The sequence below is a fragment of the Medicago truncatula genome, chromosome 3 (assembly GCF_003473485.1).
Source record: "Medicago truncatula cultivar Jemalong A17 chromosome 3, MtrunA17r5.0-ANR, whole genome shotgun sequence".
Classification (NCBI taxonomy): domain Eukaryota; kingdom Viridiplantae; phylum Streptophyta; class Magnoliopsida; order Fabales; family Fabaceae; genus Medicago; species Medicago truncatula.
This window is the reverse complement of record NC_053044.1, coordinates 28,411,670-28,436,879: the sequence shown is the minus strand read 5'-3', so window position 1 is coordinate 28,436,879 and position 25,210 is coordinate 28,411,670. Positions and strand designations below refer to the sequence as shown.

Sequence of the window (25,210 nt, the reverse complement as noted above, 5' to 3'; positions counted from 1 at the left end):
TTGGGAATGCTACTAACCTTACTAGACATGTCGCCAACCATTTTTTTGAGTATATTTTATACTCAATTTCCATCTTTTTAAATTCCTTTATTTTTGGTCTTTAATGGGTTTAATAATGGAAAATTACATATATGTTCTGCTAATTTGGCAAAATACATGCTAGTTAGAATTTTTAAAATAATGTGATTTTTTTTATTTAGTGTAATTTTTATGAATTTCAGCACAACTTTGTCCGAATTTGAAATGAAAATTGGTATTGATTGATACAGAATTGGTCTTAGGTGTAAACACGAAAGTTGTTGGTATGAATGTTAGGTTTCTAATGCCGTGTGTTTAACTTCAAAAGGATTTATAGAACTTGAGTTATAGTCAAATTACTGCACGTAGGTCACAGTGAATAATTGAATATGATTGATGAATTAGTATATGAATGTATATGTTTATGAGTATGATGTTGTTTATGATTGATGAATTAGTATATGAATGTATATGTTGTGAATACGATATTGTCCATGATTGATGAAGTGTTATATGTATATATGATGTTTTAAGATGTTGATTATTATTTGATGTTGTTATATTGTGATATAATTGTATATGCATTACTTGAATTATATGTGAATAATTGAGACGTTGTTGACTTGCATTTGATATTATTATGTCATGTTGTTTATGTATACTGTTGTGTTGTTGTTGTTATTTAACTAAGCTGCATGAGTCGGTCTAAGTTGATTAAGATGATGAAGTTCCAAATTATTGGATTATATAAGAGGTTGTCGATTTAAGATGTTAAGAGGTCGAGTCCATGCATTAGCATTTCATTGTTGGGGGCTTGATGCCCTGGAGCCTTTGCTCAATTATGTTGAGGGCTTGATGCCCTGGGAGCCTTTTTACGCTCAAATAAGTTGAGGGCTTGATGCCCTGCGAGCCTATTTACGCTCAAATACGTTGGGGGCTTGATGCCCTGGATTGGTACCACATGCATATAAGAGGTCTAAGTTGCATAGTCAAGTTGGAGTCGCATTTGTCGAGTCAAAGATGTTTAAGTTGCCAAGTTGTTGAAGCTGTGATTCTTTATATGAACTATTAAAGATGTGATATATGATATATTATTGTCTATGATGAATATTATGATGATTTTAGGTTGTTAAATATAATTACTGAATTATATGCTTAATATTATTGTTTTGTGAAATCTTACCCCTTCTGCTTGGAAATGTTGCTCTTCGTATGAGTAACTTGCAGGTAACCAAGAATAGTTGATGTCGTGTGAGCTTTCTCTCTCGTGTGTCTTAGGTGCTCTGATACGTAACGGGATGAGAACTTTGTTATTGCTTTTCTATTCCTTACGTATTGTTTTTGAAGATTTATGACTATGTTTTTAGATTGGATTTTTATGAGACATTTACGAAGAGGCCTTCGTGCCAAAGACTGTTTAGTTGTTGAATAAATTCCGCTGCGAAGTATTAAAGATTTTGTTATTGAATTTTAAAGGATAAATAGTTATTTATTCAGTTTAAGATTTTAAGAAAAGAATGTGACATTCCGTTTATGCGAATACTCTGATTATTTTTATGAAATTTTTATGTTGGGAAAACTGGATGTTACAACTAACAACTTGTTTTATTCCTTATACTCTTAGAGACAAAGAACACACTTTTTTTTTCTTATCATTTATCTCATGTTCAAATTCATTTTTTATCTTCTTCTTCTTTTTTTTTTTTTTAATTTTTTTTCTTCCTATTCTCATGAAATGAATGAACAAAAATCTTCCTGCATTAAATCACCACCGATCCACCTTATTTTCTATGTCATGTCTTCTTTGATCTTATATGGCTATGTTACCAAATCATAGATGCAAAAAGTCTAACACTTAAGGGAGGGATGTTAATATGTCATTTGTGAGTTAAAGTTCCACATTGAATGCAATAGTAGATGGTGAAAAAGATACAAGTGTGATGACCCATATACCTAATGTCTTAATAAAGATATGAATGAAGATGTGATGTCAATCTCACTTTTACGATTGCTCTTGGTCTAATGTGATTATCGAACCTAATTTAGGCCCCCTTGAAGTCCTAACATTATGATGAAACTTTTTTTAATGTCATTTGCTTAATTATTTTATCTGAAATTTTAGGATTTTGGATGTCATTCGATTTAATGCTATTTTTTTTATCCAATATCTTTTATTTCAAATTCATTCACTTTTGATATTTGGTGAAATATGACAATGACAAAATATTTATATGTTATACTGAGTTAATAAAATGCATGTTTATTAGATATTTTGAGTGAAGATATGATGTTAATATCACTAGTGTAGTTGCTAACTTGCTATTAGTTTATTAGAATGATCTAACCCATTGTAGGCTCTCACACAAAGTCTCAACATTATGAACTATTTTGTTAGTGTTTTTTTGGGTGTAAACCGGGTATCCTCCGCGTGCAACTGCGGAGACTAATCCCTTGAGCATTGTGGGACCTAAATGGGCGGCAAGTTCTCCTTAAGAGTTTTAACGCTGCTGCATTCCCAAAACTTGATTCGAACCCAGGACCTTGGTTAAGCTAGAAGAGACCCGTTTCATCTCATCTAAGCGCTCTTGGGTCTATTTTGTTAGTGTTTGAATGTCATTTATTTAATTTTTTAATCTTAAAATTTAGTTTTTGGATGTCAACAATTTTTTAATTTAGCTTCTATTATTTCAAATTCTCTCATATTTGGTCTTTGGTTGAAAGTGACAATGAAAAAAAAATGATGTTGTATTTTTAAAATCAAATTTAATTTTTTTGTAAAATAATTTTGCAAAAATCTCAAATCTTTATTCCATATACTCCCACAGACAAACCACATGCTCCTTTTTTTTTTTTTTTTTTTCCTTTTCAATTTTTTTGAAGGATTTCCTTTTCAAAAAATTATCAACCACTTTATATATATATATATATATATATATATATATATATCTATATATATATATATATATATATCTATATATATATATATATATATATGATGGTATGCACTTTAATTGCGAGAACGCCAATATATACAAAGCCACAAAAAAACGTAGCAACCAGGAAACCTCTTTAGTATTTTATTTATTTCTCTAATACGTTATCTCTTTCATGATATATCAACAAAAAAAACGTGGCAACCATTTGTATTATATACATTCATGTTCATGGTGTTCTGTTTTGTCAAAAAAAGTATTCTTCTATTTTTAGTATAATTTTTTTAGGCTGTCCAAAAATTAAAACATTAATATAATACTAGATTATCAAAAATAGACAACTCTAATTTAAAATGTAAAAGTTTTTTTAGTAACATCACACAAGACATTCAAAACTAAGCACGTTCTTTCATTTTTAAAATAAAATAAGATGTCAATATTTGACCTTACTCTATTTTTTTGTCTATATTTCTACGGTCTACCCTTTCGTTTATAAATATCATCCAAAGTTCATACTTCTTACTAAGCACAAAATACTGAGTATAGCTTAAGCCAAGAATCCAGTAATCATATTTGGCTATTGGCTATTTCTCTACCAAAACATGACCATCACCATGATCATGAACTACTTAACTATATTTTACACTCATCTAAAATGGGTATTAGATATTCTTACATATTATCCCTTCTATAAACTTCATGATTCTAATTTTCCAATAATAGGAGAAATGTACGATATATACAATTATGAACACACCAATGAAGATGTGGAATGTGTTGTGTGTCTCTGCAAAATAGAAGAAGGAGATGAGATTAGTGTATTGAGATGTGATCATATGTATCACAAACATTGTTTAGATAAATGGCTTAGTTTCAAGAACCATACTTGTCCTCTTTGTAGAGAATCATTGAGACCAGAAAGAGCCATCACTGAGCATGGAGTAGAAGTTCTTTCATTTGATTTTTGTGCCATCCGTAGTGATAGAGATCGTGATGATTGGTGGCTACGTTAAGTTCAATATATATGACTTTCATTATTGTTTGTAACTTTGTATACAATTAACAAATTTATACAAGATTCCATGATATATATTTATCATATCAAATTATCATAGTAAATGCATTTAATTGAGTAATAATCAATATTTTATTGGGTTACTTATGTTTAAGGTCCCTACAAATAAGCGAGCTTCCAACATTGGTCCCTATTTAAATTTTATTAAATTTTTCATCTTCGACGTTTTTTTTCCGTTTGTAAGTTTGGTCCTTGCCGTCAAACTGTGCTGACTTGGCTAACAGAATATTGACCCAGACATGCCACATGGACATTTCAAGTGACATGGCTGCCATGTGTTAAATGACATCATATGTTTTTGGTCTCTATAAAATTGTAACCTTTTAAGTTTAGTCCTTACTTAATTTTAATAGTGTTTTTAGTCCATGTAAAAAAATTAAGCACTCAGTTTTAGTCCCTACTAAATCTAAATTTGCTTAATTGTGTTTAAACTTTTAAGATTTTGAATAATTTTTTTCCAAAGTGTTAAGAACATTACTCAGTTTTAGTCCCTGCAATTTTTTGCCAAAGTGTTAAAAAAATTTGTAGGTGAAATATTTTATGGATTTGGAAGAATAAAAATGAATGAAGGAGAGCGATATGCTTTGACAAAAATTATGGGAAAATTCGTAACTATCCTTAAACTCTTAAATTTTTCAACAATTTTTTTTTTTATATACAAGTTTAGAACATTAGAAAAGGTTCGTTTACTAAAATTTAGAAATTTTTTAACATGAAATAAATTAAATATGAATTTTTTTAAAAGACAAAAGTTTAAAATAAAAGTAACAAAAATCTGGACGCATAAATAAAATTTTGAGATAATTTTTTGTAGATGAAATTTTCGTAATGTTCTTAACACTTGTGCAAAAAATTGTTCAAAATCTTAAAATCTGGACTCATTGAATATATTTTTCTTTGGTCAGATCAGTTTAATTGTCTAGTCAGACTAGTTTTACCATGTTTTATGACCGTAATTAATGGTCATTACACTCTATGCACCATCCTTCACAAATTCTCATACCATCATCTCACATTATCTCCTTTTCTTTTCTTTTACAATGTGCTTCCACTTTAGAAATTGTACAAAGGGTCAACGAACATGGTACTACTCTGCAAATTTGCACCATCTGTTTGGGTATAAGGTTGATCTATTTGGGCATAAGGTTGACCATCAAAGTACTTCGCCCTAGAAAGGAAACAAACCTTACCCCTGCCTTCTTCTCCCTCCATGTTCTTCTTCTTCCCCCTCCATCTTCTTGCAGTGGAGGTTTAACATATGTTTAATAATTTTGTGTAATAAGCTTCAATTTTAATGAAATGTACTATATATATGAAAGATATGATCAATTAATAAAATGAGATTTTGATTCGTTTTTGACTCATTACATCTTTGTTTCAATTTTGACATTTTCAATAATATTTTCTTAATATTATATGTCAATGTTGTCAAGTAAATCTAGGAAATACAAGTTTTCGAATTATATAAGCCAAAATACTATGTGGATTATAGAATCTAACAAAGGGTATTTTGAGAAGAAAAAATAGAGTGCGTGATAAACTCATAGGGTGAGAAATAAATAGTGGTTTATAAACATCGAATTACGATCCATGTGTGCTATTGTTGTGTAAAACATGCTCTCTTTAGTTATTAAATTCTTAAGTGTTGAGTGTAGACTTTGGATAGTTTAGCACCACTTGATTTACATTTCAAAGATCCACACTCATGTTCTTTTTACACAATATCAAATAAAAATATATATACAATAATCTCGGTTAATTTCTTTTATCCTATCCTTGTGTATGTTTTGTTAATTTTTTTTATAGGAGCATCATCTCATGATTCCCTCGAATAATCCAAATTCAAAGGATCACCCACACACTTATAAATAAAGGAGTTGGAGTTTGAATCTCAATTTCCAACAATTTTATCATTTTTACCGGTTGAACTAAGACTTGTGAGCTATTTATGATATATATATTTTTAGGGGAGCTACTTATAGTATATTATTAATGTGTTTCTTTTACGTAGTAAATTATTGGTCTTGTTTCTACATAAAGAACATATGGTTTATCGCAAGTCAAAATCTCTCTAATTAGAATATCACATGTAACATGTTCATATTAATTGTTTAATAATATATATTTAGGTTGTCCAAAAATTAAAACATTAATTAATACTTCATTATCAAACAAATACAACTCTAATTTAAAATGTCATTTTTTTTAATAACATCACACAAGACATTTAAAACTAAGCACGTTCTTTAATTTTTTAAATAAGTTGTCTCTATTTGACCTTACTCTATATTTGTCTATATTTCCAGTCTACTTACTTACTACCCTTTCGTGTATAAATATCACTCAAAGTTCCTACTTCTTAGTATACTAACCACAAAATACAGAGTATAGCCAAGAATCCTATAATCCTATTTGGCTATTTCTCTAACCAAACATGACCATCACCATGATCATGAACTACTTAACTATATTTTACACTCATCTAAAATGGGTATTAGATATTCTTACATATTATCCCTTCTATAAACTTCATGATTCTAATTTTCCAATAATAGGAGAAATGTACGATATATACAATTATGAACACACCAATGAAGATGTGGAATGTGTTGTGTGTCTCTGCAAAATAGAAGAAGGAGATGAGATTAGTGTATTGAGATGTGATCATATGTATCACAAACATTGTTTAGATAAATGGTTTAGTTTCAAGAACCATACTTGTCCTCTTTGTAGAGAATCATTGAGACCAGAAAGAGCCATCACTGAGCATGGAGCAGAAATTCTTTCATTTGATTTTTGTGCCATTCGTAGTGATCGAGATCGTGATGATTGGTGGCTACGTTGAGTTCAATATATATGACTTTCATTATTGTTTGTATACAATTAACAAATTTATACAAGATCTCATGATATATATTTGTCATATCAAATTATCTAGTAAATGCATTTAATTAAGTAATAATCATTAATTTTTTTAGGGGAGTAATAATCAATAATTAAAATTTTCATATCAATTTATCAAAACAACTTCTTTGTTGTTAAGTATATTAAGGAATTTTGACATATCCCACTTGGATCATTACTAGTATAAAAACAAAAGGATAAAAGGAGAATGATAGTATTGTCCATTCTCTTCCACACATTCGTATGACTATTATTTTTCTAACACTATTACTATTACTTTCTCACGCGCCCTTTTTTTTCTCTCCGAAAAACAACATTTGTTTGGATTTTGTAATATGAACCATATTGTAGGAATACGGATTGTGCAATCCGAAACGTAATAAAACCAAGAAAATGTGGTGTGATTGATATCAAAGATGTCAACTAAATGGCGTACGATCTCTGCAAAAACTGCAAAACAATTTCACAGTCTTATAAACGGTCAACAGTGACAATGATATCATGAAACACTTAGAACTAAAAATGAGAAAGAAAAGGTTAGAATGGATGAGAATTGAAGAAAGAATGAATATGTTGAAGCATGCAAGGCAATGATATCATAAACCTATCCTAGACTGTAATTACGGTCAAAGGAAATGTTTACAATGTCTAAAATGACCAAAATGCATTAAACACACAACAACCGTCCAAACCTTTGTTGTAACGTGACCGTCAACAGTCTGAGATGGTTTGGATTATATATGTCGAACACTTCACAAATGTTTCGAATTATATATACCAAACCCAAACTGTGTTTAAGCTTGATCTTTGGAAGTTTTTCATGGTGAATAACACAAGAAAAAGTAAACGACATAATTCAATAGTGTAAAACAACATAATAGGATAAGGGATGATGTAAGAGAAGGTGTTTCAAGAGGTGTTTTTGAACTTGATCCAATCGATCTGTGAGCTGACATATTTCTATCGGCAGGTCAACTTGATCAAGTTCAGAACAACCTCTTCGTGCTCAGATCTGCTGAATAATGATTAAAGGCAAGGCGTATCAAGAAGTATTTTTTAGCCTGATCTTGATGTCTTGCCAACTGACAAGTTCAAAGCAATCTCTTGGTGCTCAGATCCGCTGGATATTTTTCATAGCTCTTTGTTGTGTTTTTTCAGAAAATTAACCAAACACGTCTATTTATACATGTTTATGTGCGTCGTGGACCATAAAAGTTGTTAGTGCAATGTTTGGATTATAGACTTCAAACAAGTATTTTGGGAGAAAAAAAAAAAGGATGCGTGAGAAACTCATAAGATGGGGAAAGTAACAATGGTTTATGAATATAAACATTAAATTATGATCCATATGTGATATATTGTGTAAAACATGTTCTCTTTAGTTAATAAATTCTCGAATTCTGCTCTTCCCCCTGCACTTTTCGCTCGCGTCCTGCAGCCATCCTAAAAATATCCTTACGTTACTTAACTAACGCAGCGTAACTTAAGTCACATACCTGTAAAAACCGTTTTTATATTTACGTGAGTTAACCCACGCTGATTTTCGTTTACACAATAAGCTTTCTGCTTGAATTCTACATGTATCTGTGCAATCAAAAGCAGGAGCAGCAAGCAATGTTTGCGTCATATATTATGTCATTGCAAGCAGCTAATTATGTCATTGCTTCAACACGTAGCAAGCAGCATAATATCTTTATGTCTTCTACAATTTGGCACGTGGCAAGATTCCAAGAGCATGATTATTAACTATTTATGCATGTTTCTTCTTCAAAAAAATAAAACAAAACTATTTATGCATGTGATTCTTGAATATAAGCAAAGTGTTGGAATGATAATAATAGTTTAATGTATCTAGGTTGTGTATGTATAACTATGTATGCATGTGATTCATCTTTCACGTTTGAAAATTGGAAATTAGCGTGAGTTAACTCATGCAAGAGTAAAAAAACGGTTTTTACACGTGTGTGACTTAAATTACGCTGTGTTTAGTTAAGTAACGTATAATTTTACACTTGCGTTAGTTAACTAACGTAAGAACATTTTCGGGATGGCTGCAGGGCGTGAGCGACAAGTGCAGGGGGAAGAGCATAATTCTAAATTTTCAAGTGTCGAGTGTAGATTTTGAAGCATGGATCCTCATTTAGACTCACTTGATTCACATTTCAAAGATTCATACTCGTGTTCTTTTTGCACAATGTCAAATGAAAATGTGCAATAACTTCCGGATCAATTCTTTTATCCTTATGTATTTTTTGTTAATATTTTTTTTTATAGGAGCACCATCTCATGATTCGCCTAAGGTATCCAAATTTAAAGGACGAACCCTGTTTATGGTGTTCTATTTAGTGAAAAAAATATTCTTCTATTTATAGTATATTTTTTTTTTGGTAGAAGTATAATTTTTTTATATACACTGAAATGACAAATAACAACTGAAACTCACATTTATAGTTATTGCAAGTCAAAAACTCTCTAATTTTCCCTAAAAAAAAAAAACTCTAATTAAAATATCACATGTAACATGTTCATATTAATTGTTTAGTAAAATATTTATTTAGGCTGTCCAAAAATTATAACATTAATATAATACTAGATTATCAAAAAAATACAACTCCAAATTAAAATATCAAAAGTTTTTTTAGTAACATTATACAAGACATTTAAAACTAAGCACGTTCTTTCATTTTTTAAATAAGCTGTCTGTATTTGACCTTATTCTATTTTTGTTTATATTTTCACAGTCTACCCTTAGGTTTATAAATATCACCCAAAGTTCATACTTCTTACTAAGCACATAATAGAGCATAGCCAAGAATCCTGTAATCTAAATTGGCTATTTCTCTACCAAAACATGACCATCACCATGATCATGAACTACTTAACTATATTTTACACTCATCTAAAATGGGTATTAGATATTCTTACATATTATCCCTTCTATAAACTTCATGATTCTAATTTTCCAATAATAGGAGAAATGTACGATATATACAATTATGAACACACCAATGAAGATGTGGAATGTGTTGTGTGTCTCTGCAAAATAGAAGAAGGAGATGAGATTAGTGTATTGAGATGTGATCATATGTATCACAAACATTGTTTAGATAAATGGCTTAGTTTCAAGAACCATACTTGTCCTCTTTGTAGAGAATCATTGAGACCAGAAAGAGCCATCACTGAGCATGGAGTAGAAGTTCTTTCATTTGATTTTTGTGCCATCCGTAGTGATAGAGATCGTGATGATTGGTGGCTACGTTAAGTTCAATATATATGACTTTCATTATTGTTTGTATTCATTTAACAAATTTATACAAGATCTCATAATATATATTTGTCATATCAAATTATCGTAGTAAATGCATTTAATTGAGTAATAATCAATATTTTTTTTAGGGGACAAATAATCGATAATTGGAACCTTCATATCAATTTATCAAACTGACTTTTTTTTTTTTTTTTTTATTTATGAAAGAAAACCAACTTCTTTGTTGGTAAGTAAAGTAACTAGGTAGTAAGTATATTAAGGAGTTTTGATATATCCCACATTGTTAATATCAAAAATGTTTTAAGGGTCAAATTCATGGTACTAGGGGTTGAAATTCGCGTTGGATTATGGCCATAATAATCAACACTACCTGACCATAAAATTAAGAAAAATCAACTTATCAAACTCTCTAATACTTGGATCATTACTTTTGATTTTAATACTTGGATCATTACTAGTATAAAGATAAAAGATAAAAGGAGAATGCTATATTATTTTTCGAAAATTCGGTATTCAACCTAAAAGTCGAATAATCTGAAGGATTCAATCTCAAGGAAAATGATATTATTGCCCATTCTCTTCCACACATTATCATATTGTTCTATCCAGCCAAGTTCTTATCACTCACTCTCTAATGGGGTTAGGTCCAATAATTAAAAGTGAACCCATTTTAAAGTGGCCACTTAAAATTTATGTTTTTAGATGTTCAATATTAGAAGGTAGAATAATAAAATGTCTTAAAAGCGATTATACTTTTTGATAATATAAAATCAGTGATTTTTTTAAGAGAATTTCTTTTGTGCCTTCCAAGTCTCTCCTCATACACGCTCTGTTTTTTCAATTTTACATCTTTTCGGATTATATAACTCAAGCGCCAAAAAAAAATACGATTCAGATTATATAATTTAAAACATGCCTATATATAAGTAAGAATCAGATTTCTCCCCTCATTTCTATAGTTCCGATTTTTGACCTAAAAAACAACCAAAAACCCAAAATTCAAACCATCATACATTGTTGATGGTACTAGGGCTCAACGAAGGAGTTCGTGTGCAGGCAACATGTGTATCTGAGTAGTAGGTTGTTAATATAAAGGACATGTAGCTGAACCGGGACTACACTGTCTAAGTATATCTATTATATTTGGTGACATCGCAATCTTTACTGACAAGAGCGTCTAGTATCTTTGATGTGACTTATTCCTAAGCATTCAACTTAGTTTGATCCACCTGTGATGACTTGACAACAAGTGTGTGTGTGTGTGTGTCTGTGTGTGTCATATACCAAATATCTTGATCATGTTTTGTTTGTTGAGGAGACTTGGGAGATCGTGTGTTGCACGATTTTGAGATAACATACATATGCACTAAAAAGTGTTTGAAGATTTCACATTTGTATGTGCTTCCTAGACCTGCAAGAGATCCTCCTAGGCCACCTGAGTGTAAGGACCTTAATGAGATTGTTGTTGAAGAGGAAGAGAACATGCAGCAGGTAGACATAAGTCCATGAATAGGCCATATCAAGGTGATAGTCGTTGGGATACTGTCAAGTAGAGCAAGGAGGTCCAATTTGGCAGGGTCTGGAGCATATCATTGTTGAGGGATGGTATATCAAGCGGATGGGGGGAGGGGATGATGTATTGTGCACTTTCCTTATATTTTTCTTTTAATTTTGTTTTGATGCATGCTGCAAGCAGACATAAATTTGCAACAAAGTGTGTTCTTTGTCACAAATACTTAAGATCTATGTGCTAACACAATTCAGATTATGTAATCTTAACATATATTTTAAACATTTAGATTGTTAGAAAGTGATCTCATGAGGGATTTAACACAACTCATATTATATAATCCGAACTATTTTTAAAACAAAATTAGATTAAACATTGCAATCTTTAGGTGTTCTTTGAGTTTTTAAGGGATTCTAATTATATAATCTGAAATATTGTAAAAATGCTTATTATATAATCTAAACGGAGATAAAATGAAAAATTTAAAGGGCGTGTAAGAGGGTAGAAAGGCATGAAAAGAAATTCTTTTTTTTTTTTTGAAATGTGTACATCCAAATTCGTGTATGGAGATGGTGAATGTAATGTCATTCTAATGACTATTACTTTTCCTACCCTTTCCTATTCTCACATGCTCTACAAAAATGAGAAAAATACCATTGGTTCAGTTTATATAATCTGAACCAGATTGTTAGCTTTTTTCAGAATATACAATCCAAAATATTATGAACTGTGATTTCAATGTTGTATTTGATGTCAAAGGTCTCGGCTAACCGTCGTAGAATCCCCGCATAAGCTGCAAAGCAATTGCAAGGATTCTATGAACGGTCAACAATGGTTATGATACCATAAACACTCCTAAAAACTAAAAAAATGTTTTAAGAAAAAGTAAGAAAAGTGGTGAATTGAAGAATGAAGGAATTTGTTAAAGATGTAAGTCTATTTATAGCCTAAAACAAGTCCTAGATCATAATAATACGTTTTCCACTTCTAAAAATGCATTAAACATACCACAAACCGTCCAAACCTTTGCTGAAACGCCACCGTCCAAATAAACTGAGAGTGAGTTTTCAGATAATATAATCCGAACCTGGCTAAATATTTTCGGATTATATAATCCGAACAGCACAAAAGTGTATTTAAGAATGATGAAGATCTTCAAATTTTCTTTCAATCTATGTGTTTAAATGAATATTTTTAGCGTAAAATCCAGCGGAGAGATATTTGACAGCATGATGAAGATAATATATCTATCTATTATCTAAAATTCTCATTTGTAGCGTCAAATTAAGGTGAGAATTTTTTAACAGCATGATGGAGATCTTCGGCAAATTTTTTTACCGATTTGAAACCCTAGCTCTTTAATTTTCAGATTTCCCAAGCTCTAACTCTCTTTCTATGAAATAATCACTCAATTTGTTGAATGGGTAGGATGATTTGTGTGTAGGATTTTGGTTGTGTCACGATTTAATCATGGAAGGGATAGGAGAAGAGTTTTCCTTCTGATGTTGTTGTTTCACGTGTGAGGGAGAATAAAAGGAAGTAAGAATTCTGATTTTTTTTCTTGACTTTGGTTAACTCATACCCTTCTATAATTATGGTGCTAAATTACTATATTGCCCTTATACTCTTGTGCCTAATTACCAACAAATGCTCACAAGTTTCCAACTCTAATTACTTCTATATACAACAAGTCTTTATTTAATTTTTTATAGTACACTTTGGATCACTTATAATCGGGTACTAATTGAGATTCTAAGTTTTTGGGATGTTACATTGTGTGTGTGTGTGTGTATATATATATATATATATATAATTTAAAACAAAATACAACGACTTAATTCAACGACATAAAATTAACCATAGATCTATAATGAATTTAACAACATAAAACATGCAATAAAATAAAACATAACAAATCACGGATCAGTTAAACTAATGTATTCGTCTGGTGCGTCAAGAAGTGCCCTGATCTCTTCGTAGTTTTTGGGACGAATCAATTTTTTTTTGAATTTCCTCAACAGATCTGACCAACGAAGCGTCCAACTCGATCGGTCCTCTAGTACTGTACTAACCAAAGATAGAGAACATGGTTCTCAACATCGTCTTCTTTCATGAGCTTCATCCGGCTGAACAACACACTTCCAGATGAGTCGGTCGATGGACATCGATACTCAACAACGTTCACCCTCCGTGTGTCTATGTGGTTGAGTTGGTGGTTGATTTGATTTAGCTGACCCTTCAGCCCGGAGAGGGTGACATCCGTGCGAATCCTGAACATATGGGGTGGTTTCCCCCACGTTGAATTAAACTGCAGCTAGCTTGGTGTTCGGATCAATGATAGAGTTTTCCATGTTTTTTTGGTGTGGTTTACTGGTTATGAAAACAGGGACACCTATTTATAGAGGTTTTGTGGAGCACATAAATCGTTGGTTCACTGAGGACCACACAAAATTGTTGTCCTAAAGCATTTCAGATTATATAATCCGAAACATACCTCACCCTACATAATGTACCAAGTTTCTCTCATTTTCACCCAATATTGAAGCATTTTGAATTATATAATCTAAAAACCTTCAATAGGGTTTCAGATTAACATTATGTTTGAATATCTTATGTAATAAACTTAAAAAGCTTTAAGCTTTAAACTTAAGCTTTGTTTTATTATAAATGTATTGATATAATAATAAAATGTGATTTTTTGTATCATTTTGTCCTTTTATTTTTGTTTATATTTGCATTTATTTTATGATTTTGGCATCTAAATAATATAAAATAAACCAAAGTATAACTAAAATTCTGTAAAAGCTATTTTCGGATTATATAATCCAAAAATTTCTGTCAATATTGTTTGGATTATATAATCCGAATCAGAGATATTTTATGGAAAAAATACGGCGTTTGAATGAGAAGTAGGATGAGAAAAGTAATAGTCTTTTAATAGGCTTGAAGTTGAACTCAAAAAGAGATTTCTTCATATTTTGGGCTTTATTCCTTTCTTGATATGATCCAATATATCACTTGACCAGGAAAATAATTAAAGGGGGTAGAAGAGGCAATGGTTCTAGTTTATCCACACGTCAAAGTCATGAACCTCCAACTTGCAAAAAGGGAGTAATATGTGAAAAATTATAGGTACCAAATAAAATAAAAAACAATCAAGATAAGGTACTTGTGGAGGACTCGTGTACAAAACATAATCCAATGGCTCACATTTACTTGTTAGATCCAGCCACAAAAGATATACATTATATTATCATCAACACTTAGCAACCACTCTCCTCAATCACAAAATTCTCTCCACCCCATTTTCTTCTAAGTACCATTGATTAATTCTCAAAGATATCAAAATGACTTCATTGTTCATGTCATTTACTCCAACAACTACTAGAACTAGAGTTTTTGCACCAACTGCAACAAAGGGTACTACAAGTGCACCCATCAAAGAAGAGAAAGGCTTTCTTGATTGGATTCTTGGAGGAATGCAGAAGGAAGACCAGTTTTTTGAGACTGATCCTATCCTCAAGAAGGTGGAGGAGAAGAGTGCAGGAACAACTAGCAACGGTCGCAAGAACACCGTGGTTGTGCCACCACAAAAGAAGAAGGGTGGAGGCTTTGGTGGCTTGTTTGCCAAGTGAAGCAATTAATTTGCCTTCAATTTTTTTTCACATGTTATGAATGTATGCATTGTTGTATTTTCCACTTGGCTTTCAACATCTTGACCTTATGAATATATATTATGTTATTAATAATTATGCTTGATGTTGGTTGATATTGTATTTACATTTTACAGAAAGAAAAAAAAAATCTATTCATTTTGGATCAGTTACCAACCAGGTATAATCTGTTTAATAATTTGAACTCTGTATTTTTTTTTCATGGGCAAATGTTAGTGGTTAATGTGTTAGCTAGCTAATTATGAAGCACAAACACTTCTCAGATTAGGCGTGTCCTGGTGTCGGGGACACGACACCGACACATATAATTACACTTAACTGTGTGATATTCTCAAATTATCAGCAGTGTCAGTGTTTGTGTCGTCTCCGGTATCCGTATCCATGTTTCATAGTTAGCTAGAGAGAGTAAACTTAGAGCTTCTAATAGAACTAATGACTTGAAAGGAGTGGGGTAAATTTCAACAAAGAAAGTAACTTTCATTATAGGGACCTTTAAATTTTGACTCTACCTTCTGCAGTAAAATATTTAGCTTAATACCATTCAAATTTGATGTATGTCAAGAATCCTTAATGATTGAAGGAAAAGTGATTACTCAAATTGCTTAGGGTATGAAACTATGTGTTCAGTCTAGGGAGGGTTAGGTCGTTGTTTCTTGACTTGTAAATAGTTGAGAATCAAATCTTAAACTCCAAAGAGAATAAGTAGCCTTGCCATGCAAATTAAATTTCAATAGAATCAAATGAAGAAAATGTGAATGGCATGGCCTATGCACTGTTAACTGGTTTTTAATAAAATTTTCCTGTAATTAAGCTACCTGTTTCAACCAGAAATGTATATCATAACCAACATCACAGAAGTTTGCATTGCTAATGTATCCTCTCAAGCAAGAGGGCTGTTTTGCTGGGTGATTTGCAGGAGTGACATATATGTTGGAGTGTTAAGAAGACCATAAATTCAACTCTCATTACTAATAAAATAACAAGTAACATTTGTCTTTTAAAACAATTCTTTTGTGGTGGAGCAAAAATGGAACTCTAAACCATTTTACCACACATCATTTTTTGGTGTGCCAGAGTATCGAACCTTGGTCACCAAGGTTGAAGAACAAATTTTCAATCAAGTGATTCTAGGGTAACTGGAATTTTCCCACACATTATCGAACCTTGGTCACCAAGGTTGAAGAACAAATCCCCTATTGATTTTATATGAATATTTGCAACAATGCACACATTATTAGAACTTGGTGGCTCATCTTAACAAGATACAATAATTTATGTTTATGTAGCTCTCTTACATATATAGCACACATATATGACACAATCAACAATAACTTTCTGGTGTCGAACCATTGTTATTCAGAAAACCTTATCATATGCAAGATAATACACACTGACATATAGCAAGCACACCTGAATGGTTCAGATTCTATGAATCAAGCTTTCTTAAAGAAAAATGCATAAACTCGTCTCGAGGAGTAATGGTTAAAGAATTTGATCTAGAAAAGGAAGATTGGATGTGGAAGAACTCAATGCAATCCTCAACAGCAGCTGCTCTAAAATAATCAACAGAGACACCTATAGTACTTGATCTTCCCATGGAAGATGAAACTCGGTTCGAGGATCTTCTCACAGACGACAAGCACATGGCTTTTTTAACTTTTTCTGCAACACCCTTCAGAAACTCAATAGGGGAAAATTCTGACTTCCAAGGTATCCTTATTATGCAGCAGCACTTTCCATGCAAATTTCTAGCTTCTGATCTCTTCCTTATATTCTTTTTCCATGGCATGCTTGTTTTCTCAAACAAGTAGTTTGTGCTATTCATTGTGTTTCATGTTTATTTTCATTTTTGCATAGTGATAGTATTATATAAAATGGAGGGACTAAAAGCAATAGAGAATCCTTTTGTCATGTTATGTGCTAAAAGGTAAAAGGAATTGTAGTAGGTGAGACCCAACATAACAGTTGTTGGAATGGTTGGAAATGGGGAATATGAGGATTGTTCTGATTTAGTTAGAAAAGTTAATAAATTTTCTTTCCTATAAATGAAACATTGGTGTTTAGGCAAATTGGTCCTTGAAATTGTAAGCATCTGTCAAAATAATCTTTGTTATTTGTGAATTGGAAAATAAATCCTCAAAATTGTTAAATGTTATTCAAAATAGTCTCTCACTTATGGTTTGAGACTAATTTGCTTATGAAAATTATCTCACATCAATGTTAATTATTTAGGGACTAATTTTCCTAAGAAATATGATATTTAGATCATTTAAGTAGATCATTGATGTAGGATCAACGTGTAAGGATCACAAATTGTTAACAAAAAAAGAGGAAAGATCGCGTAATTAGTTAATGTGTCACATCACAATCTCTAACGGCAAAAGCTAAACAAGAGACTGTTTTGATTAGTACTTCATAATTTCATCGGGATAGTTGTCAATTTACAAAAATCATGGACTATTTTGATCAATGATTACATTTTCGAGGATCAACTTCTGTATTCACTCAATGAAAACATTTTTAAGGGTTGAGAATTGTGTATGATATTTTTTTTTCAGGAAAAACTATAGATGATCTCCATTAGACTGAATTAGGAAACATGTGTTTCTTGTGAGTGAGTTTTTGTTTGTCATGAAAGAGGTGTATAGAAGGTACAAAGACTAGTGCCAAAAAAGTGGGTTAAGGATGGTGAGAAATGATGAATATGTAATGGGTAAAAAGAGAACACATATGAGAAGAGAAACTTGTTCTCTTATTCCTATTTCTGCCACCCATTGACTATCTAAAGAATTTACAAGGTTTTCTAATTTGCACTTTCATGGGTGGACAAATCAAAAGAGAAAACCCTTCACGATATGGCTATAAATATAAATAAGATTGGATGGTTGAAATGGTTGGGAAGATTAGATTAGTTTTTTATTTTTAAACTCTACTTCTCCTTGTCCATTACGATTCGGGTCAATGGTAAGTGTCTGACCTTGTAACCTCACAGAATAAAGTTCATATCCTATTCAGAACAATTGTGAAAGGTTATTAGTGTCATTTAAATTACTAATAATTTCTCCTTCCGAATATCTTTTTAAAAGAACTCTAGATCTCCAGGTTAGTATTTTCTTGCGCTCACCAAGTGCGTTGTCCTATGCTTGTTATATCAAAAAAAATTATTTTTTTAATCATTTGCTTTCGGATTTGTATGTTTGCGTTGAAATTGAAATTGGCATGATTCGTATAAGAAATTACATTCTCTGCCATATTAGTTCTGGTAACCTATTAACCATTTTTGTTCTGACTCAGAATATAACTGTTCACCTTCCAGCGAGTTGGGGGAAAACATTGGCTTACAAAAGATAAAATAATTCTCATGTGCTGCAAGGTTTAGATTTACCTAGACGGTCGCAATGGTTCCAAGCTGCAGGAGTCTGCAGCCGCTCTAACTATATCTTGACTGTTGAATTAACCTAATAACCGATATATAATACTCGCAACTTTTAACCGAAAAGATAATGTGACCTATATTTTGTTTGACGTGCAGGATAATGATTATATGGTAGTGTAGTTACAGTCAGAGTTTCCTCAAGGAAAAGTTTAGTTTCATGATTATGTATTAACATTAGGAAAAAACAAATAACTCATATCATGTACTATATTCTTCCAGTTCCGTTACTTTTGCACCATGAACAATTGGCATGAACAACACATGCTCTAGCCGCTTCCACAACTAGTATATAATGCATATTTCCAGAAGAAATATAAGAAAAAAGAAAAAATAATGAACGCTCCCTACGCAGGCATCACCCTGATCAGATTTGAAGGGACTGTCTCAGCCCGAACTGCGAGCGTGCTAACTTAATAGCCAAGGCTCATGCAGATGCAGCCGTGCAGGCACCCCTGGTGCATCTTGTGTGTTAATAACAGCCCAAAAGATAAAGATGGAACAAAAACATAATAATACTAATGCAACTTATTGCTGAGAATAGATAAAGACGGTACCAAACATGATGATACTAGTATTTTATTGCTGAGAATTGGATTACGCAACAAAAGTAGAATAAAAGATGGAGTTCTTAAATGTTATTCAAAAACTAAACTTTGCATTGTTCTATAGCTTGAAAATACTTCACCATCCAGACAGACAAGTTGTGTAGCTAGCTCCAAATTCTCTCGAATTGTTTGCGCCATTTATATAGTCCTGTAAAAATCAATGTTGAATAAGATAATTTCATATCAGCTGACAGTAATCTAGATAAAGTCAACTGATAAGTGATAAGCAAACACTTTCGTGAAATAGTAGCGATGAATTAAGGTGTGTTCTAATGCATAAATTCTGTTGTTATCGAGGGAATAAAATTTACTTTCACAACTAGTCTTTTTACAAAAAAGGTTATATAATATACTAAACCTTACCCTTCCTTAGAACTTAAGTAAGATTCTGGCAAGTAAATCTCTCCACCAGCTTCACCATGTTGTTCTCCACTGATAGTTTTCTTCGCAGCAAGAAATTCTGCACTCATAGCATTCATCCCCTGCTTCAAAGCTTCTTCAACATCCCCATAACCATGTTTCTCAGCATATTTTCTCACATCTTCGGTTATCTTCATAGAACAGAATTTAGGGCCACACATCGAGCAGAAATGAGCCACCTTTGCACCTTCCGATGGCAAAGTTTCATCGTGGAAGGACATGGCTGTCATCGGATCCAAAGACAAAGCAAACTGGTCCATCCACCGGAATTCAAATCTCGCCTTGCTTAAGGCATCGTCCCAGGCTTGAGCATGTGGATGTTGTTTGGCTAAATCAGCAGCATGAGCAGCAATCTTGTAAGCTATCACTCCATCCTTCACATCATCTCGGTTTGGCAACCCGAGATGTTCTTTTGGAGTCACGTAACAGAGAAGAGCAGTACCAAGTGCACCGATATTTGCAGCACCAATAGCAGAGGTGATGTGATCGTAACCAGGGGCAATATCGGTTGTTAAAGGACCAAGAGTGTAGAAAGGTGCTTCATTACACCATTCTAGCTGTTTTTTCATGTTTTCAGGAATCTTGTGCATTGGAACATGTCCTGGTCCTTCATTCATCACCTGCAAAGCAACTCAAAGTATACTAAAAGCACTCATGGTTTCGAGAAATATATTGATGGTAGAAAGCACTCATAGTATAATCTATATTGTCGGTAGAAAACGCATCAGCTAATGATAGTCTAATCTATTGACGGTAGCCCTTTTCTCTTCCAAAATCACCCTTCATTAAACTATTTTATTTAAATAAAAACATAAAATTTTGTAACCTCTATTATGTTTATCAAGAAAAGCATACAAAAGGATGAGTCAGTAGCCGTGTAGTATAAAATATATTAGGTCAGCGTATGATAAAAAATTGTTAAAAGCACGGTGTACTAGTTAAGTTTGACAAAGCAGACTAGGAATTTCATTGGCCGACGTAGCAGTGGTGAATTCAGCAGAAGTTACCCATACAAATAATACATTGTAAGGTCAACATCAAAATTGAAATTGAGGCGAAATTATTTCAACATTTCCAAAATTTATCAGTATCAAGCTATCAAGAAAGTTTGTAAATTTATGTCACCTGTACATCCTTTTCCCATGCTCTACGAGTCAGCTCGCCTTGTGTCAAAAGCTCGGCAAATTGAGCTGTGTCATTTGCATCATAAATGGATCCAGGTCTTAAACCATCACCAATGGATAGTGCCACATCATACTGATTGCAGATGTCAAGTATGTCATCCCAGTGCTCATAAGCGAAATTCTCTTTGTGATAAGCTAAGCACCACTTTGCATGAATCGATCCTCCTCTAGAAACTATTCCTGTCATGCGCTTTGCAGTTAAAGGAATATACCTAAGAAGTACTCCAGCATGGATGGTGAAGTAATCAACACCTTGTTCAGCTTGTTCAATCAAGGTATCCCTGAAAATCTCCCAAGTAAGATCTTCCGCAATGCCGTTAACTTTCTCAAGTGCTTGATAAATAGGTACAGTCCCAACTGGTACAGCAGAGTTGCGTAAGATCCACTCTCGCGTTTCATGGATGTGGCGACCGGTAGAGAGATCCATGACTGTGTCAGCTCCCCACATTGTCGCCCATTGAACCTTGTAAACTTCCTCTTCTATAGAGCTTACAACTGCTGAATTTCCAATGTTTGCATTTACTTTCACCAAAAAGTTTCTTCCAACTATTGTCGGCTCTAACTCCAAGTGCTTCTTGTTGGAAGGGATGATAGCTCGTCCACGGGCAACTTCTGACCTCACAAACTCTGGGTCGAGCTTCTCACGAGTCGCACAATAAAGCATCTCCTCGGTAATGATTCCCTGCTTTGCATAGTACATCTGAGTGAATCTTGGACCACCTATTTTTTCTCTCCTATCAATCCACTCTTTGCGCAATTTTGGTAGTCCTAATGATCAAACCCATGAAAAGAAAAACATAAGTAACCAAAATAAGATTCATAAATTATATTACTTCATGCTATTCCATGCTAACTTTAAGAAAAATAAGTCTGGATAGATAGAAACATTAAAAATGAAAACACTCATTTGGCAAAGTTTCACTTCTAATTAATATATTGCAAAAACATAAAGTAATTCAACAATGGTTAATAGAAAATATGATCCTAGATCAATTGACAACAAGTGGACAATGTTAGCGAATTCGAGAAACTCGGAGACAAGGTAAACCGGTCCACATTCCAAAACCTGTCCTTATTAATCTAACATTAGTGACGAAAAATTTACATCACAAACGCGAGATATAAAGCAAATGCCACAGAAAGAAAATAATAAACTTAATTTTCATACCTATCCTTGGACTTATATTTTGCGGACCACTGGTGTCATAGCTATCAAAGTGTGATTCATCACCGGACAGGTGAACTCGTCGAAATGGAACTTTGAGCACATGACCACTTTCCTCATGAACGACTTCCCTGAAAACATGATGATATATTAATTATAACAGCGCGCACATAGAAAGTTTGGTAATAACGACAGGCACAGAAAGTCAAACAATTGGTAATCGAAGTCCATTGATATTGAAAAGTATGTATTTAATGAAAACAAATTATACCTGGATTCTTTTGTGCTCTTTGGAAAGCACTCTTCGAAGGAAGGAAGTGGAAGAAAATCAGGAGAAGCAGGGTTAACAGTGTACTTCTTTGGTTTGGTTTTGTCTGCATTAGTAGTTGGAGGGTCGAATGCCAATGTGGCTCTAGGTACCAAAGCAATGGAAGATGGAGCTAGTTCCTTCCTCCAAGCATTTGAAGCGCGTCCAACAACGTCAAACCGAGGCAAGAACACAGAATTCGGGAACTTCAATTGAGAATCATGGTTGCCATTCTTGCAAACAACTGATGTCACATTAGCATGCACAGACGCCATTTTGATGCAGAACTACACAAAGTCAAGAAGTTTTGCATATCAAATTTTCAAACAACTGAGATGGCATGCATATAAAATGTGTAAATATATCTAATCTGTATGCACAGATGTGAATAGATTCTCTGCCAAGAAATTAATTTAAAATACAAACTCTATAGTTCACAAATCACTTGGCTAATCAATTTTGTGCTTTTGAAAAAAAAAATCCATATCAAAACCCCTAACAATGATCATAGTTTTCATCATACTTATTCAGCAAAATTTAATGTACTCGGTGTCGGTGTCCAACACTGTCAAGTGTTAGACATTAGAGACACATTCAATCTAAAGTGTCGGTGCTACATAGTTTCTGCATAAAAAAATTGGAATGGTTCAAAACTAAAATGGAAAAACAGAGACACTCTCTTATGAAACACTCACTTTTGATTTCTAATGGTTGAATAATGAACAGAGTGAATTTTGATCTCCTATTTGTAAGAGTATGAAAACTAAAAGGATTACATGCAATCAACCAAGTGTCAAGATAAATACATGCAACATGCCAAATGTTATTCATGCAACAAACTAAGTGTCCTGAGGAGTACATGCAACATGCCAAATGTCATTCATGCAACAAACTAAGTGTCCAAAGGAGTACATGTAGAAAATCAAGTGTTATTCATGCAATAACCCAAGTGCAATGACAAATACATGAATCAAGTCAAGTGTTATTCATGCAATAAACCAAGTGTCAAGAGGAAAGCATGCAACAAACCAATTGTTATTCATGCAACAAACTAAGTGTCAAGATGAATACATGCATCAAACCAATTGTTATTCATGCAATACACCATATGTCAAGAGGAATGTACGCAACAAGCCAAGTGTTATGTACCGATGCAATAAACCAAGTGTCAAGAGTAGTGCATGCAACAAGCTAAGTGTAACCAATGTAATAAACCAAGTGTGATGACTCAAGATAAATACATGTAACATGCCATGTGACAAGAGCAATACATGCAAATAGCCAAGTGTTATCCATCCAATAAATCAAGTGTCAACATGAATACACGCAACAAGCCAAATGTTATTCATGTAATAAACCAAATGTCAAGAGTAATGCATGTAACAAGTTAAGTGTTACCAATGCAATAAAACAAGTCATGAATCTTGAGCAATACATGCAACAAGCCAAGTGTCAAGTGAAATATATGCAGCAAGCCAAGTGTTATCCATACAATAACCTATGACTCATAAGCAGGGGCGGATCTGGACCAACAATATTAGTGGGGCAAATTTTTTTTGTCAAATAATCAGATAATACTAAATTTAATAAGAAGTTATATTAGAAATAGTTGTAGTAACCAAAATTACAAAGAATTTTTTTTTTTTTTTTTGTTGAAAATGAACTAAAATTATATCATTACTAATTATTCTAAGAACATCTCTTTCTATATAAGTTACAAGAGAAGAATCAAGTGTTGTAGCATGATACCCGTGCATGCGAACGGGTGAGCGCATTACGCTCTTTTCTTTGGAAGCAAATTGCAATTGCGTAAAAATTAAAAAAATAGATCTTTGTATTGTTTATATTAATAAAAATATATACATATGTACAAAAAATTATTTTCTTATAAAATATGAGTAAAAATATAGACATGTGTATAATTTAAAAAAATTGGTCCCTATATATATATATATAAAAGCTAAAATATAGACACATGTATAAATTAAAAAAATACGTCATCTTATTAGTATATGAGTAAAAATATAGATACATGAATAAATTACAAAAAAAAATATGTCTTCATATTATATGAGTGAAAATATGGACACATGTATAAATTATATAGTAAAAATTATACAGTGAACCGGTAAAACTAACAAAACAAAAAAAAAAGGGGGCCTAGGCTAGTGTGGCACTTGCCACACTGTGTCTTGAAGACGTCTGCCCATGCTCATAAGGAATGTAACGTCCCATTTTATTATTTATTTATTTTATCGAGTTTAGTGTCTTTTTGTATAATTTATTTGAATAATGGGATGCATTATATGTTAGTATTAGTAGCTTAATATGAGCATTATTAGTGAGGGAATATAATTAAATTAGATTAATGAGGCATAAGGGCAGAATTGGAATAAGAGAGATATATTAAGTGAGAAACAAACTCAGTTAGTGATTATAAATAGATGAGACCATTAAAGAATTAGGGTTACAACAAAATAGAGAGTCAGAATACGTAGAAACTGCTTTTGGGAGAAAAAGGGAGAAAGTGAGAAGTCAGAGAAAGAGAAGAGGAGCAAGCTTGTAGAGTCCGAATTCAATAAATCTAAGGTAAGGGTGGGACTAGCTTCGCTAATAATGGGTTTATAAATCTGAAATAGGGTTTAACATGGTTGTTGTTGTTTGATTTTGATGATTAGAGAAATTAGGTTTTGATTTGGAATTGATTGTTA

The 25,210-nt window shown here is 32.5% G+C and overlaps 2 protein-coding genes across 2 annotated transcripts; one reads left to right on the top strand and one right to left on the bottom strand.

The window, feature by feature from the left end:
- The first annotated feature begins 14,932 nt into the window (after positions 1-14,932).
- LOC25490816 (uncharacterized) lies at positions 14,933-15,538 on the top strand. Its single transcript, XM_013604718.3, has one exon. It carries the CDS (start codon positions 15,056-15,058, stop codon positions 15,341-15,343), a length of 288 nt encoding a protein of 95 aa, XP_013460172.1. The 5' UTR covers positions 14,933-15,055; the 3' UTR covers positions 15,344-15,538.
- A 3,812-nt stretch (positions 15,539-19,350) lies between these two features.
- On the bottom strand, positions 19,351-22,786 carry LOC25490814 (phosphomethylpyrimidine synthase, chloroplastic). Its single transcript, XM_013604716.3, has 5 exons — positions 22,464-22,786; positions 22,196-22,323; positions 20,969-21,795; positions 19,787-20,463; positions 19,351-19,571 (listed from the first exon to the last, which is right to left on the bottom strand). Exons 1-5 carry the CDS (start codon positions 22,772-22,774, stop codon positions 19,562-19,564), a joined length of 1,953 nt encoding a protein of 650 aa, XP_013460170.2. The 5' UTR covers positions 22,775-22,786; the 3' UTR covers positions 19,351-19,561.
- Between the last annotated feature and the right edge of the window lie 2,424 nt (positions 22,787-25,210).

Excerpts from the sequence above, each read along its gene's own strand:
- LOC25490816 (XM_013604718.3), top strand. The coding sequence starts at position 15,056 with ATGACTTCATTGTTCATGTCATTTACTCCAACAACTACTAGAACTAGA.
- LOC25490814 (XM_013604716.3), bottom strand. The coding sequence starts at position 22,774 with ATGGCGTCTGTGCATGCTAATGTGACATCAGTTGTTTGCAAGAATGGC. Across the intron at positions 22,324-22,463 it reads AAGAGCACAAAAGAATCCAG|GGAAGTCGTTCATGAGGAAA; the intron begins GTATAATTTGTT and ends TCATGTTTTCAG. Across the intron at positions 20,464-20,968 it reads CATGGGAAAAGGATGTACAG|GTGATGAATGAAGGACCAGG; the intron begins GTGACATAAATT and ends GTTGCTTTGCAG.